The 22,190-nt window shown below is 42.6% G+C and overlaps 1 protein-coding gene and 1 long non-coding RNA gene across 2 annotated transcripts; one reads left to right on the top strand and one right to left on the bottom strand.

Annotated features, from left to right (window-relative positions):
• Positions 1-6,103: 6,103 nt before the first annotated feature.
• Positions 6,104-7,649, bottom strand: LOC110675039. Its single transcript, XR_002499271.1, has 2 exons — positions 7,253-7,649; positions 6,104-7,043 (listed from the first exon to the last, which is right to left on the bottom strand). It is a non-coding gene; the product is annotated as an uncharacterized LOC110675039 (long non-coding RNA).
• A 6,118-nt stretch (positions 7,650-13,767) lies between these two features.
• On the top strand, positions 13,768-21,309 carry LOC5569554. Its single transcript, XM_001658568.2, has 2 exons — positions 13,768-13,939; positions 20,764-21,309. The coding sequence occupies exons 1-2, from the start codon at positions 13,880-13,882 to the stop codon at positions 21,193-21,195; spliced, it is 492 nt and encodes a 163-aa protein (XP_001658618.2). The 5' UTR covers positions 13,768-13,879; the 3' UTR covers positions 21,196-21,309.
• The last annotated feature ends 881 nt before the right edge of the window (positions 21,310-22,190 follow it).

The following is a 22,190-nucleotide window of genomic DNA, read 5'->3' as shown; positions in this document are numbered from 1 at the left end:
GGCAAAAAAGAGATTAGTCGGTCTCGAAAATAAACTAAAAGAGGACCCACCCCTACAGAAGTGGGTCATGGAAACAATTCAAAACTACGTCGAAAAAGGCTACGCCAGAAAACTTGCACCAGCCGAAATGTTAAAGGAGAAAGATAACCTGTACTATTTACCGCACTTCGTCGTGGTTAACAAAAATAAACAGCCGCCGAAACCAAGATTAGTTTTCGACGCGGCAGCCAAGATACAGGGTCAATCGTTCAACTCGGCCTTGCTATCGGGACCAGACTCCACTACGTCGCTATTCGGAATACTAGTTCGATTCCGGGAAGGAAGATATGCGGTATGTGGCGACATAAAAGAGATGTTCCACCAAGTAAAGGTACGAAAAGAAGACCAGGACGCGCAACGATTCTTATGGCGCAACTGCGAACAGAGGTTCCCGGACATATACGTCATGCAAGTAATGACGTTCGGTTCGACATGCTCACCGTCATGCGCCCAGGCAGCCAAGAACCACAACGCGGAAAGACTAAAAGAAAAGTATCCTCTAGCATTGTCGCCAATAATAAACCAGCACTACGTAGATGACTACGACGATAGTTTCAACTCTTTGGAGGAAGCCAAGGACACCGTCGCTCAGATAATTAAGGCTCACGACGAAGGTGGTTTCTTTATTACGAAGTTTTGCTCCAATGACAAAATGTTACTAGATTCGATCCCAGAAAACAGAAGAGAAATGGATACAAAGAAGTATCTTAATGACAAGGAAGACGAAGCCGAGAAGATACTCGGAGTCTACTGGAACACCAACAAGGATACGATCGGGTATCAGGTGAACCTAGAAAAACTACCCAAAGAAGTACTCTGCAAAATCAGAAACCCTAGCAAACGCGAGGTACTCTCGTTCGTCATGAGTGTCTTCGACCCGCTAGGGCTAATATCGAATGTAACAATCCAAGGTAAGATCCTAATACAGGAGCTGCATAAGGAAACAAAGGACTGGGACACACCTATATCCGAAAGAGCACAAAAGATATGGAACTCATGGGTGGAGAAAGTACAAACCGCGAGCAACATACGAATACCTCGATGGATAATGAAGGACGTAGGCACGCACATAGAACTTCACACCTTCGTTGACGCTTCGGATAAGGCCTTTGCAGCAATCGTATACGCAAGAAGTAATACGCAGCAAAACCCGTGCGTGAGAATCATGGCAGCAAAATCACGAGTAGCACCCATTAAACCGCTATCAATTCCGCGTCTCGAGCTACAAGCAGCGCTACTAGGGGTGAGATTAGCAGATACAGTAAGGCAAGAAACCCGATTGAAGATCATAGGATCCACCTTTTGGACAGATTCCAAAACAGTCCTCTCATGGATCAACTCCGAGCATCGAAAATATAAACCGTTTATAGCTCACCGCATCGGTGAGATACTCGACTCGACCACTATGGACCAATGGAGGTGGGTACCTACTAACGAAAACCCCGCGGACGAAGGTACCAAGCCATGTCATAAAAAATCCATATGGATAACAGGCCCGGAATTCCTAAAACTCCCAACAGAAAAATGGCCCCAAACAGAAATAAAAGAAACAGAAGTAGAGGCAAAGTTCGTGGGCATACACCAAACCAACAAAGATTATATACATGAAAACAAATTCTCGAATTGGTGGAAACTAATATTCCGCCTCTGCGCGATTCTCAAGATCATTGATTTCGGCCTAAAACGCCCGTGTTTTACTAAAAGCTTCACTATGAGAGACAGAGTAAGAGCGGAAAATATACTCTACCGGAAGGCACAAGGCGACGTTTTTCCCGATGAAATCAATGATCTAACAGAAAACGGAGAACTTACAACAATTGGTCCCCTCTCAAAACTGACACCTATGCTCGACGAAAATGGAGTCATGCGCTCTCGCAGTAGATTAGAGTACGCTGACAACCTACCGAAAGCTGCGAGAATACCAATAATTCTACCTAAAGATCATCACATAACCCAATTAATTATCAAATGGTATCACGAAATGTTCAACCACCAAGCAGACAAATCTGTACTCGCAGCCCTGCAGCAGAAGTACCACATAACGCGACTAAACACAGCATTTCAATTAGTCAAGTCACGCTGCCAACACTGCATGAACGCAATTATAAAACCAAAAATACCGATAATGGCCGCACTTCCGAAGTGCAGAACAGACACCTATGTCTATCCCTTTAATCATACTGGGGTGGATTATTTCGGACCATTTGAGGTCGCAGTCAACAGATCCAAGGAAAAACGCTGGGGCGCAATCTTCACCTGTATGACCACAAGAGCCGTACACATCGAACTGGCGTCGAAGTTGGATACAGACGCATTCTTATTGTGCTTCATGAATTTTCAAAACCGAAGAGGTAAAGTATCGCACTTATACAGCGATAACGGAACAAACTTCATAGGAGCAGAACGAGAACTACGCAGTCTGGTAGACCAGATAAATTCCAAAATGGAAGCCGGGCAAGCAATCAAATTGGAGCTAGAATGGCATTTCAACCCCCCAAAAGCACCGCATTTCGGAGGCGCATGGGAAAGATTGATAAGGATTGTCAAAAACAGCCTCATGGAAACGATAACATCACGCAAGGATCACTCAGCACCAAATGTTGAGATACTGAGAGGCGCGCTAATCCAAGCAGAGTTCTATCTCAATTCACGCCCGTTAACACATATACCGCTAGAGTGTGAAGATGATGAAGTACTAACCCCGTTCCATATCTTAATAGGAAGAGCGGGATCATTATCCGTGCCATCTATGTTCGAGAGTCATAAACTCGAGCGGAAACATTGGCGACTAGCACAATATTACGGAAAGTACTTCTGGGACAGATGGAGAAAAGAATACTTACCAATAATAGCGCAGCGGCCAAAATGGCAAACAAAAACTAAACCGATACAAGTCAACGATATTGTCGTAATAGTCGACGCCGAAGCTAAAAGGAACCAATGGCTCAAGGGACGAGTCATTGAGGTAAAAGAATCAAAGGACAAACAAGTACGATCCTTGAAAATTACAACCAAATTCGGAATTTACCATCGCGCAGCATCCAGCGTCGCAGTACTCGACGTCTACAGAAAGGGAGACGAATCAAACACAGACGATGAAAACAAAAAAATTGGTGAAGTAAAGTCATTGATAACAGCTGATAAAAACACTAATAACATAAAGAAGAGAGCAGTAGTAAATGACGAGTGTGTCCTAGCAACGTCATCACAACCCGTCAAGAAGACAAAGGCAACAGCCGACAAGTGCAACGAAGCGGCTACATCACGCAGCGGCGACGAAGCAGCGGTGGCAATAACAGCAGCAGCCAACGAGTGCAGCGAAGCAACGTCATCAAGCAGCATCGAAGGAGCAGCGGCAGCAGTAGCAACAATCGACGGGTGCAGCGAAGCAACGTCATCAAGCAGCATCGGAGGAGCAGCGGCAGCAGTAGCAACAATCGACGAGCGCATCGAAGCAGCATCATCCAAAGTCACTACGGCAGCGGCGCTAGAACACGAGCTGAACGAAATATCGACGAAGGAGAAAAGCATCTGTAAAAACCACGACCCTGCAATATTGACGAGCTTCAATAAACACCTACGGGAAAGAAGGCGGAATAAACGAAGAATAAAACCACCAACGTGGCATCTTAACGAGGAAGGCCTAACCGCCACGACAAGGTACGTCACGGCATCATCAAAAGACTTGATAACGAGAGAACTCAAAGAAAACAATAACCCGGCGAAGAAAGCCAGGGTAATCAACGCCAACATGTGGACCTTAACAGTAATAGCACTATTCCTACTGATTAGCCAAGCATTAGGAAGTGAGCTTAAAGGGCTCATAGCGTACGATTGCACCAGCAACAACGTAAACATAACGAGCTATTCACTGATGGACGTCGCATCGTGTATTCCACCAACTAGGAATCTCACGACTACGGAAGTCCGCATACAAGTCTTACAAAGAAGCCCAAAAGCATTCGTGAAGGTCCACCAGTGCAAGGTAATAATAAAACGATCAATCCGACACTGCGGTGCGCTTTCTCATACGTCAGATTATGAGCATGGGTACGCATACATCGTCAAGGAATTCACCCCGGACGAATGCAGGTTAGCTCAATTGCTCGGATCCATATCACTATCCGAGAGCAACAAGATTCGCGAACTCCGTCGCAACAGCACAACGCGAGGAGAAACACTAATAGTAGGGAGTCTGAAAGGAAGCTCTTGTAGCGGTGGAGTCTACAGAACCGCATCATACACCTGGGAAGGAGCACTAGTTTTCTATGAGTACGAGATAAGCATGTACGATTACACAGCAACGGCGGACATCGAAAACGACCAGGTGGCTCTAAGAAACGGTATAGTATGTGCCTACAAAACCGGATGGTGCCTAGACCCTGAGTTCGGCTACATGACGTGGGAAGTTGACCTGCGGAGACAATGCGAGGAGACCGAATTCGAAATCATATATGAAGGGACTGTAAACAAAACCTTTGATCACGATAACGACAAATCAAGATCAAAAGCAGTCTACACGCTTCTGTCGGACACTCACATGTTCTCGATAAGAGCACGCGACAAAACTCAAATATGTGGATTCGACGCGTACGTTACAGACCACCCCAGAATCTATATAATAGAGGCCAGCGGATTCAAGTCCCCCTTCAAACGAAAGGAAAGCACCGGACGAAACCTGGACCTTTTTACTTACTTCAATTCGAAAATAACGTTGGTCGAGAACTACCTGGGCCAACAACTGAATGAAGTATATACAACAGTTATGACGGAAATGTGCAAAATCGACAAGGCACTAATGGAAACCAAACTTACTCTAGCAAGAGTCAACCCAAGCGAATTCGTGTCCAACATAGTAAAACGATCCGGGTTCACCGCTATCGTAGCAGCAGAAGTGCTCTACATCATCGAGTGTAAACCAGTCTTCGTAACATATGAAAGCAAACAGGAATGTTACCAAGAAATTCCTGTAAAGTACAACAACGTGTCAATGTACATGGCACCAGTAACACGTATCCTACAAAGAAGAGGGACCGAAATAGACTGCACACCTCTAATACCAGCAAAATTCACCATCGGAGGAAGATGGTACACCACGGACCAAAGACTACGAGAGTCTACACCCCCGAACAAACTAACGACAGACGTCATTACAAACTGGTCATATACATCACTACCAAGCCTCATGCAAAGCGGAGTGTACGACGCAGAAAGCCTTGAAAGAATGAAAAACATGGTCTACGAGCAAGGGGACAAGAAGATAGCATCATCGGTACTCCACAAGGCGATATCAGGGCAGCATCCCAATCTACAAGGATACACCTTCGACGCCCTCATATCTGAAAGGATCGTCGACAACGCTTTCAACAAATATTGGTCTAAACTCATCTCCTGGTCAACATGGTTAGGCAACGTAACATCAACGGCACTTGGAATCTACATGATAACGAGGATGATCAAGTTCGCAGTCGACACGCTGATACACGGTAGAATCCTATACGATATATACGGATTCGGATGGCAGCTATTGGCGTCCTTTTGGGACTCGCTAACGACTCTTCTATCGCACCGCAACGTAATGAAGCGATACCAAGACAAGAACGACCTAACGGAATGCACCACTCTAGCGCCGCAGCCAACTGACAAGCAAGACGATCACCATGAGGAAGAATCAAACAACGAGAGCAGACCTCGCCCCTACCCCAGGCCGAGCAATATAGTGACTTCTAAATAAGACATCAGATAATCATAATACACACATGGTAAGAAATTATATGAAAAATAATCTTTACATCATCATTTACAACAAGACTATTGTACGACCAAGAATAATAAAATTAAGTAAAAACAAACCATATATATATATATATAAAAAAAAAAAAAAAATACGATATTGATATTAAAATACAATGTAACCATGTGACAATTGTTTTCCTTTTTTTTAGCAAGTAAGCTCAAGAATAACAACCTTTATAATAATTAAAGAACAAGCATAAACAATCATAACGTCGCGGAAACAATATTGTAAAATTAAGGATTTTACGAAGGGCGGTGTTAATTCGCGACGATTAATTTGCGATCGGATGCGAACCAATGACAGAGAGAAGAAACGAAATTAAACAACTAGCCAATAAGCACGTAATTTACGACCCACAAACAGAAGAAGGCAACTCAAACCATGCGAAGGGATATACTAGAACCTTACCGATCCCTTCCCCTATAGCATTCTAAACAGACAGAGCCATCACTCAGCACAAAAAACAGATGGTAACATTAGCATTAGAAAGTAAAGGCGCACTGCCCCATCAACTCAGAAGGAAGGGAAAGCCATAAAAACAAAGATCGTTAACAATTTCCTTCCATAGCAAGCAGGTAGGACCAAACCGTCATAAGCACAAAGCGCAGGCCCTCGCTGAGCCTGACGCATTCGATTGATACGCGGACAGGAGTCATAACGAAGAGAAAGGGAAAGCATTGATCTAATGGTAAGGCGCAACAAGAACAAATATGTCCCTGCGTCAACCCACGCATAGAAAGTAATCATCCCACGCAACGAAAGAAACAAAGTAATTAAATTCGAAATTTATTACCTACGCACTCAGAGACATACCTTACGAGAAAAAACCTAAAACATTGAAATCTCTTTGCTTCTTTCTCGTGGGAGAAAATTAGATTTAGGCAATCACGACAATTGTCCCTTTCTAACTTTAAGAATCAATAGGACCTACGATAGAACTGCATTTGTCACTTCTTAGAATAAGTCCCCCAGATCGACGAAAGTCGCCTATAAAAACCCAGAACCAACCACGAAATACATGATCTTACGTTTAGACTCGGAACAGGCAACTTGTCTTTCTAGAGAGAAATTCCTGGTAAGTCCAACCACTAAGGTTATCACCAACGATTGCAAACTCGACTCCTTCGGTTGCGGACTACTCGCCTGGCGGGTGTCGTTCTGACGAGTCAGCTTTCAATCGTTAAGAGAGAGAGCTCCCTATTGGAACCTTCCACTGTCAGGTACTGGTTAAAACATCAGCCTGTCCGTCTGAAGGGAAAGAGAAGGGGATCAATCTCCAACCAAGCCTTTCGAACACAAAACCGTCGTACACCGGTTGACCGCTCGATTCCTTCGGTTGCAGACTACTCGCCTGGCGGGTGTCGTTCCGACGACTCGGCGTGCATCCTTTTGCGGATATAATCCACTAGTTGGAACCTTCCACTGTCAGGTACTGGTTAAAACATCAGCCTGTCCGTCTGAAGGGAAAAACAAGAGGAAATATCCACGACTGGTTCTCCTCTGTTGTTGAACCGCCGTAACAACGGTTAAACACTCGCTTCCTTCGGTTGCGGACCACTCGCCTGGCGAGTGTCGTTCCGACGAATCAGTGCTTAACTGTTAAAGAGACACGGTTCTCTAGTCGAACCTTCCGCCAGCAGGTACTGGGTCAGCCACCCAGCCTGTCAGTCCGAAGGGGAAGATTGGGGAAACGCACTCAGTTGGCGTCTACCAGTTGTCGGTAAGATCGAGTAAACACCGCGAGATCGTGCTAGAGTCGACGCGCGGATTCCAGCCATAAAGAAAATCCCGCGGGCCGTTTACAACTACCTTTTTAACGGTTGATTCAAAAATATGGTAGGTGGTCAATCCGCCACCCGCAGCGCTCGCGTCGTTTTTGTTCGTGTTTGACGTTTGCTCACTACCGCCATCTGTTGGCGCGTCGGCCAAACACATCGATTTTAGTATTGGGCGTACATGTCCTCGTGACTATGAATTTGATCGAGATTTGTTCTAAGTGTTACGTCTGTTTGTCTGTGCCTACACGCTAACTCTGAAGTACCCATTTAATGGGTTCCAAATACCCTTTTTTATGACCAGTACTGAGTTGTCAGAAAAAGAGTATTTATTAAATGTCACAAAAAGGGTGCTTATTCCCCATGAGGAAGTTTCTATTCGTTTTACAATGATGGGTAAATAATATGCGGGATGGATTAACGGACAGCACCTCCATTTTCAAATAGATTTTGCAGTCATGTTTTCGTCGGTGATAATAAAATCTATTTTCGATGCCGGAACTATTGTTTACTGAAATCAAATCTCCATTATATTTTATGTGCAGAAATCAGATAGATGCAAATTTTGACGTTAACTACGTCTTACGGCAATATACTGGGTGTCAATTGAAAATCTAAAATTTTGCGACCGTCACGAAATTATGTAAGATTTTGAACGCTAATAACTCAGTCATTTATCGATAGATTTTCAATATTTTCCCACCAATCGATCGGAAATGTATACAACAATTTCCTCGAATGGAGAAAACTATTGATTATTGACAATAAACTATTGAAAATTTGGAAAATGTTGACCCCTTTCTTACGCAACCAATCACGTGGAAGCAGTTTTCCACGCTTCTTTTGCGTTCCGCTTCGCACTATAAAAGCAGACCGATTCCTGCTTCTTCGCTCGTTCTTTTTTTTGCCGTCAGACTGTGAACATGGTCGCGAGCAAGTCTCGAGTGCCTTTCGCATTCTCAGCTCAGTTTTCAATGGAACGCGAATGGAACAACAACACGCCGCCGCGACTGAAGCCGCTTGTTAAAGCGCCCATCGTCATCGCCACCGCAAACCTCATCGGGCGAGGAGGATTTCTACCAGTGCGCCGTCAGCACCTCGCTACCAGAGGCAAGCTCTTGATCATTGAGCGGCGGCAAAACACCAGCGTCCGGATTGTGAAATCGCTCAAGATTTCTCAATGGACTCGCGCTTCCAGAATTGGCGCTGCAGGAATCGGGGCGCAAAGGTAAGTTTGTACGAGGTGGCTGAAGAAAATCGACCAAAGCCGCTTGTAGAAGCGCACATCGTCATCCGCACCGCAAATCTCATCGGGCGAGTAGGATTGCAACCAGTGCGCCGTCAAAATGTGTCCGTGTTACGCAAATTCAACAATTCAATCGGCCCTTTTCAGAGCCAACAAATGTGTTTTAAAGAATTGATTGTGTAATATTCCTTAATTTGTTCGAGATGGCTGACGAAAATTGACCAAAGCCGCCAAAATGTGTCCGTGTTACGCAAATTCAACAATTCAATCGGCCCTTTCCAGAGCCAACAAATGTGTTTTAAAGAGTTAATTGTGTAATATTCCCTAATGTGTTTACCACATACTTGCTATAATTTCCTAATTCATCTCATAGCAGCATACAATAATTGATTCATTACGAATAATTGACAATACGGCAATTTGAGGATGTTTCCGAGGACGCTGCTGCAGTGCCGTCGTGATGCAATAACAGCATAATGCTAATCTTGTACATCCCTTACCCAGACATCAGTTTCATATAGCCTATTTCCCAGATAAGAAAAAGAAAGAATTTGAAAGGAGGAGCATCACCTGCTATTCTTAGGGTATAAAGCATTCCTTCTTCGTTGTATTCGGTTTCATTCTGTTTTCGCTTTCGAGCTGGTAAGAGCTCCTCCAAACCTTGATCACCAAGTGGCGGCAAGTTTGTACGAGATGGTTGAAGAAAATCGACCAAAGCCGCTTGTTGAAGCGCACATCGTCATCAGCATCGCAAATCTCACTGGGCGAGGAGGATTGCAACCAGTGCGCCGTGAAAATGTGTCCGTGTTACGCAAATTCAACAATTCAATCGGCCCTTTCCAGAGCCAACAAATGTGTTTTAAAGAGTTGATTGTGTAATATTTTACCACATCTCTTTATTCATCTCATAGCATCATTCAATAACTGATTTATTACGAATAATTGACAATACGGCAATTTGAGGATGCTTTCGAGGACGCTGCTGCAGTGCCGTTGGGATGAGTGCTCAACATTTCACAACGATTGCAAAATAGAGTGGCATTTCAAACAGCGTCTTTGTTTTCCCATATTTTATGGGACAACTTCGATGACGAAAATTATCACATGTAACAAAAGTGCACAGTCGAGTCTAGTACACGACACTGAAGACGGCCTTACAGTTGAGATCAAAATACGCGTATCTGTCAAAGGATACAAACTCTAGTGGAATTTAATGGTATTGTACTAAATTCAGTTTCATAATCTTGAAGTAGATTGTAATAATTATTGAATATTTAGTAAATGTCATTCATTTCTTACGCATTAGCATTTTCTGAGATTTTCAAGTAATTCTCAGCCCAACACATCATTGGCACATGCCCAGATTGGACTATCAGAAAGAGAAGAACACGAAAGGGAGGAGCAACATTTGCTATTCTAAGGTAATAAAACATGCTTTCTACGTCAGATTCGGTTTCATTCCATTTTCGCTTTCGAGCTGGTAAGTGCTCCGAACCTGCTCAGCGAGGAGTACCTCGCTGCCAGAAGCCTGCTGAGATGTAGATTTTCAAGTTGCCAATCCAGCGTCTGGTTTGTGAAATCGAACAAGATTTCTAGATTGGCTCGCACTTTGAAAATTGGACCTGCAGGAATCAGTGTACGCTAATGCAAGATTTGTACGAGATGACTGAAGAAAATCAGCCAAAGCCGCCTGTAGAAGCGTTCATCGTCATCGCCACCGCAAATCTCTTCGGGCGAGGAGAATTTTAGTCTGTGCGCCGTCAAAATGTGTCTGTGTTACTCGAATCTAACAATTCAATCGGCCCTTTCCAGGGCCGACAAATGTGTACTAAAGAGTTAATTGTGTAATATTTCCTAATACCACATACTTGCTATAATCACTTAATTCTTCTCGTAACATCATACAATATCTGATATGTTATGAATAATTGCAAATAAGAGCCTTCTTTAGCCGAGTGGTTAGAGTCCGCGGCTACAAAGCAAAGTCATGCTGAATGTGTCTGGGTTTGATTCCCGGTCGGTAATTTCGTAATGGAAATTTTCTTAATTTCCCTGGGCATAAAGTATCATCGTACCTGCCACACGATGTACGAATGCGAAAATGGCAATTTTGGCAAAGAAAGCTCTTAGTTAATAACTGTGGAAGTGCTCATCGAACACTAAGCTGAGATGTAGGCTCTGACACAGTGGGGACGTTATGCCAAGAAGAAGAAGAATAATTGACAATACGACAAATTTAAATTTACGTTGGCGATGACGATATCGATGACTGGAGCACCTTTCCGAACGAAGAGCTTCTCACTGTTCTTAAATTCACAAACCGTTACATTCTGGAAGGTTGCTAATATGACAATTGACTTAAATTCAAATGCAGCAAATCACATGGCGTAGTTAACGTCATGCGGTCGTGTCTTGTACACAACACCCACTGATTTTTTTTATACTTGAGCCTATTTACGAATTTCATAACGCTAAAAGGGGTATCCGGAAAATGTTACAGCTCAGACAATATTAAAAAAAATCACAAAATTCACACAAAAAGCGTTACGAGGGTGGGTGCCTTTTTATGAAATTTATGCAAACCCTTTAAGGACAATTTTCAGCGCCAGCGTCTTCCAATGCAATGATCTCGCTCACGTTGATCTGTTTCATCATCGGGATGCTCCACATGGAATCACTGCATAAGCCCCAAAAACTGTGTACTTCCGTCACGTCTTCCAAGCTGTAAATTTCGTTCTGTACTCGCTCTATGGAAGTAATCTTCCAACGCAGCAACTAATGGTTCCAGCAACTAATGGATTTAGATCTAATCGGCGGTGTTTAAGCCCTGAACCGGCGGCATTCAAAGCTGTTCCGAAAGTGGGTGTTCAGTTGGTGGAATTCCTTTCTGCAAAAACTGGCCTGAACTGCTTATCATGATTTGTCCTCTGTATAATCACACTACATCTATAAAGTTAACAGAAATTAAAGCACTTTCGAAAAAGAAATCAAATGAAAAACTTACCGCAAATAATATTTAAATATTGAATGTTTTCTCTTGCCTTGCAACAGACTAATATACTCTAAAAAAACATCCACGCAGAGCCTAAAGTTTATTTTATTCAAATGTTTAAATCATAAATTAAAATTTTAGAATCAAGACTTATTTTTATTTTATTTTTATTTTAGAAAAGTGAGACTGCTTAGTTTTTAGGTTGCCCTACTCCTAAATAGAATTAAACGAATAACAGAGCATTTTTTTTTATTTTCCAGTTAGATTTTCATTGACTCTAAGTATAATTTTATTGGAGTGATTTTTTTTCAAACACGAGCAGAAATTATGACATTTATTGCTACCATTTCCCAAATAGGTTATATATTATAACTTACGGTTATTGGTCCATCTCACATACTGTTCAACAATATTTGCACAGTTTAAAATATGATCACATTTTCGTATAGATTACTTAATCCGTTTCTTATTGTTTGAAACGAAAAATCCCATATAGTTCAACATAAAGGCAACTATTTGTGATACATAAACCTTACCAGTTAGAAGATTGTTTTTGTTTTTTTCTATGCGGGTTGCGATCTATAAGGCTCGTGCGTACACCACATGCCTATCGACGTCTTGATGTGAGGTGATGCTAAAACCACAGACAAACAGACGTAACACTTAGAACAAATCTCGATCAAAATCATAGTCACGAGGACATGTGCGCCCAATGCTAAAATTATTGTATTTGGCCGACGGGCCAACAGATGGCGGTAGTGTACAAACGTCAAACGTGAACAAAAACGATGCGAGCGCTGAGGGTGGCGGATCGGCCACCTACCATTTTTTTGAATCGACCGTTAAAAAGGTGGTCGATGGACAATGATGAGAGTGTGACGTCTGTTTGTCTGTGCTAAAACGATACATAAAGCGTTCGTACTGCAATAAGCGTTCCACCTTTCAAAAGGCAAAATGTATGAATTTCGATAGTCTAGTTCACAGCGTTAAGGCATTACAACAGACAAACAGACGTAACACTTAGAACAAATGTCGATCAAAATCATAGTCACGAGGACATGTACGCCCAATGCTAAAATTGGTGTGTTTGGCCGATAGGCCAACAGATGGCGGTAGTGTGCAAACGTCAAACACGAACAAAAACGATGCGAGCGCTGCGGGTGGTGGATCGGCCACCTACCATATTTTTGAACCGACCGTTAAGGGGGCAGGATCCGTCGTCAATTTCGGAATTTTCAAAAGCAGTTTTTTCCTTCAGAATCAAGAAAATTTACTGGAAAATGTGTTCACAGTATTCAATTCTCCAACCGCAACACAGTGAACACATTTTCATCGAATAATTTTCAGTTTTGAATAGAAAAACTACTTTTGAAGTTTCGATGATATGACGATGATTACGATGACGGAGCGTTGATCGTTAAAAAGGTTGTCGATGGCCAATGATGAGAGTGTGACGTCTGTTTGTCTGTTGCATTACCACAGACAAACAGACGTCACTGTATTATCATTGTCCATCCAATACCTTTTTTAACGATTGATTCAAATATATTGTAGGTGGTCAATCCACCACCCGCAGCGATCGCATCGCTTTTGTCCGCGTTTGACGTTTACACACTACCGCCATCTGTTGGCTCATCGCCCAAACACAACGATTTTAGCATTGGGCTCTCTCGAATATGATTTTGATCGCGATTTGTTCTAAGTGTTAAGTCTGTTTGTCTGTGGTATTACCACTTGATTTTCAGGATCTGAGGTCAGACGATGATTGCGTTGACGGATTTTTGAACATTACGAGTCTCAATGATGCTCCATGTCACCTCAAACGACATCAGCGATCACTCTGATGACGCTGATGATGATTTCCATCTGGAAATGACAGACGTGAGCTTAGCAGCCGGTGGACGTGAATCCAGACATGCAGCTTGTTTTCGCATTTACACAAAACAAAACAAAAATGCCGAACTCAGTGCAACGGAGAAATTGAAAATTATCAAAAAATCACTGTTACTAATCGTTTTTCACGCCAAAAAATGGATATTCTGCATCCTCATTTACTCAGCAAACAAGAGCTATTGGACATATTTCGACAGGTGAGTTGATTTTCAAATTAATCGCCTTCAACTTTTTCAAATCAAATGCAACGATTGTCGCCTAAAAAGCTACTACAGCGGATCACCAAATTGCACGAATCTTTTTTTCTCACTTGGGAAAACCAAATAATCCAAAATTAGAGTTTCGTATTTGCTCATAAACGTTGTTATCGTATTTTCCCATTAATACGGTGTTTTTCTTTAATTTAGAATAGAATAACGTTTTCACAACACAATGAAGACCATCAGTACGCTTTCAATATTTATACATCCAGAAGAAAAATTTATACATCCATGTTTTTTTTTTGTCTGTTGCTCAGGCTTAGACCATGGGTTGGTCCATCTTGCCTTTTGTTGTCACTTTGCGTTTGTGAATTGTTGTTTTTGATGTTGATTTAGGGTGGAAGTACCCTATGTTGCTATGTTTTTTTTTCCGTTTTACAGCTTAACGTTAATGTCTTTAAGGAATTGCACAATGCTTTTCAACTCATCAATCTTGTGGTCTTCAAATATTCTGGCTATGGGTTTTCTGTTCTCTAACACTTTTGCCTTCGCTCTGGTGTTGAGCCATCTGATGCAATGATATAATGTGTGCTCTAGGTCCTCTACTTCGTCGCACAAATCGCACAATTCGTTATCCTCCCATGTCCACTTGAATCTTCTATCCTTCGTCATGCAGTGATTTGATCTTATGCGGCTCAACACTATTTTTTCTTCTGTCGTCATTTGAAGTCCTTTGCACCACGGTCTGTTCATAGGTTCCTTAGCAAACTCGAAGTGTTTGGCTCCTTTTGTTGTTGATATTTCTTGATATATCCTGGTCCATTTTTGCCAAATGGTTTTTTTAGCTAGGATTACTGCGTCACCTAACGTTAGTGATCCCTGGGCTTATTGGTCCTTAATCTCGCTATTTTCTGTGGCTTGTACTGCTATCTTGTCCGCTGTCTCGTTTCCCTGGATCTCTACGTGACTGGGCATCCACTGGATCGTCACCTGTACTCCCTTCTTTTTCAGCGATTCTATCTGTAGCGATATGTTTCTAACTATGTGGTTCGTTCTACTTTTTTCTTTGTTTTTGAAGCATTCGCAGGCACTTTTCGAATCTGTTATGATGACTGCTCGAAGGTATCCCTTCTGTGTTACGATTTTGAGCGCCTCTGCAATCGCTCTGAGTTCTGCGTTGGTGATACTCGTGTTGCTGTTGATCTTCTCGGCGATAAATGTGTTGTCTGCAGGGATGAGAAAAGTACTGGAGCAAACATTTACCGCCTCTACATTTACATCTTCCTACACGACCATCAAAATCCAAAGCAAACCATGACGGTTCAAAACAAAAAATGTCACGGCTCTTCAAAAAATGTAATCTTCTTCTTCCTAACGTTTTTCAACCCCGAATGCGAAATGACTCGAGCACAGTGGTGACACGATTTTTGCGGTTTTCGGGGTTTTGCATTTTTGCTCGATAAAGGCAGTATGAAATTGAACTTGTTTATATGTAACGTAACGGAATGATTGTGGTCTTTCTGTTAGAGCTAATAGATTTCAATTAGTTGAAAACACAAGCGAAATATTAGCGATTGAATGATTTAACACTTTTTTCAATCATTCTGCTTGGAATGGCTGCCCGAAAATGGTCATAGTGGAGAGTCAAAAACAGTCAAGCAGTGTGTGAACCGTTGGCAGCGCAACGCCTGATGGTATTGATGCTGCTGCTGCTTTGTGTTTTGGTGGAATGGCAGAATCGATGAACTGTGGTGAATTGTGGTCACAGTTCCCAAGACTGGTTGTCTGTCCCATCTACTGCCGCTATTGCTGTTCCGTGCGTGTTCTTTGAAGCGTCTGTGAACAGCTTGTTGTTGTTAGCGTACTTGGTGTTCTGAAGCTGGTTTGCTGCTGCCTTCCATTGCTCCGGGCTTATATTCGTTTTTTTTCGAGTCTATTCCTGGCAGGGAAGTTTTCACTGCGAATGAGCAATTCTGAACCTTTCGTAGCTCTTGTTCTAGATCTGCCGTGTTCGTGCGTAGCTGGTTCATAATTACTTTGTGTTCGCACGCTAGTACTGATAGATAGGAGCCGTTGCCTCGGTTGCTTGTCATAGCTTTCTCAATGAACTTACGATTGGGATTTTTGCTCTGTTTTACCTTCAGAGTTTCCTTCAGTGCTAGCCACTCTAGTCTCAGGTCCATCGGTAGTTGTCCTGCGTCTGCTTGCATTACGTTCACCGGTGTACTTTTCAAATATCTCATGGCTACTCTGATGAATGCGTTTTGTATCGTTTCTACCTTTTTCTTGTTCGATTTGGCTGCTGTGCCGTAGATTACTGCTCCGTACTCTATCTTGGACCTGATCAGGGCGTTCCCTATTTTGATCATGGTTTCCGGGTCTACTGGGCTTTTTCTGTTGCTGATCATCTTAAGCATGTTAATGCTTTTTCCTGCCTTTGTTACTACCTCCTCTATGTGTTTTCTGTGTTTGAAGCCTCGGTCTATCGTGTATCCCAGATACTTGTGTGTATTTACTATTTCTATCCTTTCTTCGCGTATTTTTAGTATAACGTTCGTATCTTTTATTTTGCTGAAGTTAATGGCTGCATATTTTCTCGGATTTATTTTTAGGTTCATGTTTGTTAACCTTGTATCCAGCTTTGCTAGGTAACGGTTAGCTTTACCGACTATCTCGTGTTCTTCCCCGAAAACTAGGATTGTGAAGTCGTCCGCGAACTGGACAAGGACCACTCCATCTTCTTCTAGCTCGTGTAGACTCGCCGTATAAATGTTGAAAAGCAACGGGGAAAGTGGACATCCTTGAGGAAGTCCAGTGTTCGTAGTGATCGCTACCGTTCCTTCTGGAGATTGGATGTTGATTTGTCGTTCCCGTAGATATTCGTAGATCCACTCCGTTACTTTCGATGGTGTCGCCTTTTGTACCAGCGTTCCTAGTAATTTCTGGCAGTCCACCGAGTCGAACGCTTTGTCCAGGTCCAGAAAGATCGCCAAACTCTGTTTTTTTGATTGTTTCGCCTCTTTTACCGAATTAACTACATAGTTGACACAGCTTATGGCGGAGTGATCTTTTCTGAATCCAAACGATAATTCCGGGAAAAAGTCATTTTCTTCCGAGTATTGGTACATCCGGTCCTTGACAATTGTATTGATAATCTTCAGGAATACATTCATAAGCACAATGCCTCTTTTGGAGTTTTTGTCGTCCGGGTCTTTGTTAGGTTTTTGTATCAACACTAGCTTGTTCCTCCTCCATCTTTCTGGGATACTTTTGCTCCTCCATACTCGATTAAGCTGGTTACAGATCTCGACTAATATGTCCAATTTCAGCTGCTTCAGGATTCGGTATGATATGTTGTCGATTCCGGCCGCTGAGTAATCCTTCTTGCTCTTTAGTATTTGCATGAACTCCGCTACTTCCAGAGGTTTTCCTAGGTCGTCATCCGTGTTGATGTTCTTTCCTAAACTGTACAGTGCTGAGGAAATTGGTTCATAGTTTGCTGCTACGAATTTCTCCGCAGTTTCCTTTGGTGGGTGTGCGTCGGCTCCTTTCTTGTTTCCTGTTAGGCTTGTGTCTAGTCCTCTGATGATATTCCATATTTTCCTGGCCGGGGTGGATTCGTTGATATTCTCCTTCATTTCAAAGTCGTGTTTTCTTTTCGCCTTCCGCACTATTCTCTTGAAGACGGCCCTTGCCTTTTGAAATTTCAACTGATTATGCAGACTATTGTCTCTGTTGTAGTTACGCAGATGAAGTCTTTTGCTGTCGTACGCCTCTTGTATCTCCTGATTCCACCAGCGCTTGAGGTAGTTTGCTTTTTTGTTGACTATCGTGTAGCTTGCTTTTTCGATATTCTCCTCAAATATATCTTGCATTTCCTCCGGATCGTAGAGGAATTGCGGTTGGATGCAGTTCAGGTAGTCGATAGCTTTTCTCACGTTGACCTTTTTACGTTTTTCCTTGATAACTGGAGCTTCCGTAGTTATACTCATTACTATGCATAAGTGTGAGCTTCCAAACTCCTCTTCCTCTACCTTCCATTCCATCATACCGGCTAGATCCCCCGAGGCCATGGACAGGTCAATGGCCGTTGGATCGCTGTTTATTCGTGGGATGGTTGTTGGCGTTTCGTCATTCATCATTACGAGTCGGGACGTCAAAAGCTCCTCTGCTATAAGCTTTCCCTTCGGACAAGGGTGGCTATCGGGCTCCCATGAAGGATGTCTTGCATTGAAGTCCCCGGACACTATCACGTGCGTGTCCATCCTATCGACGCAATTGAATAGCTCTTTTATTCGAGCAAGTTCTTCTTTCAACAATTTGTAGTCCGGTGGAATGTAAATAGAAATTATCGTGAAGTTTATTCGCATTCTTTTGGTTTTGATCGCTACTGCTTCAATTGGCTGGAGATCGGGTAGATTTACTTCTTCGAATGCTACGTCTTCTCTGATGAGTAGGGCTACTCCGCCGTACCCTTCCGCTCTGCATTTTTTTACCATTTTGTATCCTTTTATTTTGTAGTCTTCTTCGGGTTTAATCCATGTTTCTTGAAGACTGGCTATTTTGATTTCCTCTCGTTTTAGGTATACTGTCAACTCCTCTCTCGTGTCTAGCGGCCTGAGTGACTGTATATTTACTTGCAAGATGTTGAACTTATCCATCGATGCTCTCAATTGGCTCTTCTGCTTCTCTTACGGTGTTCTCTGCGTATCTCTCCAGTTCTTCCGTGAATTCATCCAAGATTTGGTTTATGGTTGTACTGATACGGATCAGCATTCCCTCGTAGTTTATTTCTGCTGCTGCATGCCCTGCTACGTCAGTGTATATTGCTGACTGAAGTTTCATCAGCTTTCTGACTAAGTTTAGATTTCTCCAAAACTGCTTGATCTCCGTCATCGTTTTTTCCCAGGCGTTGGTTTTGTGGGGGTTTTCCACAAACTGGCTTTGGGCCTTTTCCTTTACTTTGTCAGCGTACGATACTTTCGCCTGCGGTGCTGACGGCAAAAGTTGATGATCCGGTTTTCTTGTTGTTCCCCTGATCGTTTTGTATTGGGTGCCGGTCGGGTTTCGCTTGTGCAGAGTCGGGGCGATGTCCGGGAATTCCTCCTCATTCGATAGCAATTCGTACTGGTTTTGCTCGTACCATTTCGTGCGGGCCTCTCTGTACGTCATCTTTTCCTGCTGCATTGTTAGGTTGATTTGGATCTGCTTTTCTTTCTCGGGGCACTGTCTGTCGGTTGGATCGTGCGATCCTCCGCAGTTAATGCAACTCTTCCTTTTGCAGCTTCCACCTGCATGGTTTTCTCCGCATTCTCTGCATTTTGTCGTTCTCCAGCATTTTTCCTTGCGATGTCCGAAGGCCCAGCAGTTTTTGCACTGTTTGATTGGGAACAGATACAACTCGACCTTGAAGAAGCATCCATAGAGCTCCACGTTCGCTGGAAGGTCTTTCCCCTTGCACACGATTTTCACGTTCTCCGTATCCTTGAGGTTTCTGTTCGAGTCCATAGTCCGCATCCTCTCAACCTTGAGTATGGTGACGTCCGTCTCCAGGTTTTCTCTTAATTCCTCCTCGGTGTATGATTTCGGTATTCCTTTTATCAGCCCAACAGTCTGTTTGAGGGTGACTGGCATGTAGCATTTAAGGTTTTCCTCCTTCAAGTTTACCTCTACTAGTTTCTTTGCTTCGTGGGCCGATTGGAAGGTGACTTTGAAGCGAAACTTTCCCACTGCCGAGATGCTTGTGTAGTTTTGCACCCCGACGCTTTTCAGCGCCTTTCCTATGCACAGCGGGTGTTGCTTGGTCGATTTTTCCAGGTCAAATGGCTCGAGGAACATCGTGTCACTGGTCCACTCCTCATCGTCCTTTCTGTTTCTTTCCTGGTATATCTCTACAGTGCTGTTTTCCGTTCCACTTCCTTTCCCTTGTTGGTTTTCCTTGTGTTTCGCTGCTCCTTCGCTCCTCATTTTGTATTGTTTCCTGGTTTGTATCTGACTCATGGCTTCTGAATAATTTTTCTTCTCTTACTTTTGCTATCGCTAACTTTCAACTTAAATTACTTAAACCTATATCTATTTTTTCTCAATTATTGTTTATTGTTTAATATTACACTTTTTCTCTTTTTCTTAAAACTACACTTTTCTTCCGATATTTTCTTCTTTTCATTTTTTCTCTTCCTTGTTTCTACTTAAACTTTGAATCGTGACTACTCTAGCCCTGCTTTCCTCTACAACAATTTCAATATGGCGGTGGCCAAAACCGGGTGGCTTTCCGCACTACTTTGCTCTGCCAGACTACTCTTCCTCTCGTGCACTCTAGTTCTTCGAATTTTCGATAAGTCCGTTTATGTGTAACCGAAATTAACACTTCCGCTGGTTTTTCTGCGTTTAGAATCACTTTTCGCGTCTTAAATGAACACTTTTCGACAGCGCACTCAAAATGGGTCTTCTCAACGCGGTTGTTTCATTAGACTTGATACATCCATGTTTTTAAATAAATTTCAAGAACCAACCGCTGAATTAGTTTGATGTTCATTATATGTTCATAGAAATAATAATTCATAGAAATCACTAAAATATTCTATTTTCTGGAAATCGTTATCATGGTTATTATGGTTCCATTTCTTCAACATTTAAATTCTCAGATATGATTGACTCAGTCCAATGACTGTTTTTATTAATTGCGAGTTTTTTTTTGCGACTTTCCTGTAAACCCAAATAGAATAATGTTTTGACCAAATTCAGAGTTAAAATTGAGTTTTGCCTTAGTGGGCGCATATTATCCAGTTTTCCGTTATTAATTGGGTGTACTTCAATTTCAGCGCCACATTTCGATCCCTCGCCTGGAGGAATCGACACGCGATGAGCTGATCAGTCTCTACTCGAAATATCTTCTACCGTTGCCACGAAGGGGAGGATCCTCCAGCAACCCCCCAGATAGCTCCTCCCTCCCGCAAGACGTCGAAATGGCCGATGCTTGCTCTAAATCCACCAATTCGAACGGTGACAGCCGAAGACCGGGCTCGAACGTACGAAATCGGATCGTATACTCCGACAGCCCGGTGGACAACGTAAGCCACGGCATGAAACGGATCAAACTGATCAATACCGGCGGAGGGGGAGCAATTGTGGCCAGCAGTCCCAAACCGGTCATGGTGAAACGAACGCTGGAGATTAGCCCTGGTAAAAGCAGCTCGATGGGGAGTGCGGTCAGTCCAGCTCCCAGCAAACGGCAAAAGATAACGTGGCCGTAGATTGGAACCAACCTACGAGGTAAGGTAGGTTGGATGATTTAAACTTAAGTATTGGATGTGAACAAGTCGACAGGTAATTTTAGGTAATAAACGTGATATTGAACATGGTTTCTATTTGTAGGCTTCTAGTAGTGAAGAATCATTTTTAGGGGAATCCTTAAAAATTCTTGGGGTAACTTTTAAAGGAATTCCTGGGAAAAACAAAATTGTGGAAGAATATAGAAAATTTCTTTGAATTCCTATAGTCAGGGCTATTCAGATACGTGTTCTTTATTTTAGTGCAAGAATCTCGTTTTTAATGGTAGGTCCCTCCCCTTGGTTATGCGACCTTGCCGCGATGGGAGGGCATAATCCATTAGCCCATATGATGGAAACCAAAGGCGTAACCTGTAGTGGTGGTATCACATTTTGGCATTTTTTTGCTTAAAGCCGCGTCATAATTCATATGGCATAGACGCAATAATATCTCGGATGTGATCCAACGGACATTCTGCGTCATTGATAGAATTGATGCCCATTTCAAATAATTAATCTATTCGAAGTGGACATTAATACTATTGGTGACGTTCAGTTTGCCTTTTGCTAACCAGAATGATCCGTAGCCACTCTTACTATTAGCTAGCTAGATACATCGTGGTCATATACGACGTAGGGAATACTTAGGAACTCTTAGGAAAATGACTAGTAGATTCACTGAGTAGAAATGAGTGGCGACAATCTTATTTTAATATGTTTTTTACATTGCCATAATAAGAAATACCTCTTTTGTAACAGTGGTATAAATAATCTAATTCCAGCTTCATTTTCGCAAAATTTACAAGTAGAAAGTAGGCGTTGTGAAGCATTGCATTTGCCACCGAAAAGTGAATCTTGTAGGAGACTGTAATAGAAGCCTAAGGTAACTTTACTCTTCAATATTCACTATAAAAATGACTATGGAAAGTAAGACGCTGAGATCGATCATTAGGGTACACTTGCTAGTTTCGAAAAATTGT

This window comes from Aedes aegypti, chromosome 1 (assembly GCF_002204515.2).
Source record: "Aedes aegypti strain LVP_AGWG chromosome 1, AaegL5.0 Primary Assembly, whole genome shotgun sequence".
Taxonomy (NCBI): Eukaryota; Metazoa; Arthropoda; class Insecta; order Diptera; family Culicidae; genus Aedes; species Aedes aegypti.
Note: the sequence above shows the minus strand (reverse complement) of the source record. Positions and strands in the feature narration are given on the sequence as shown.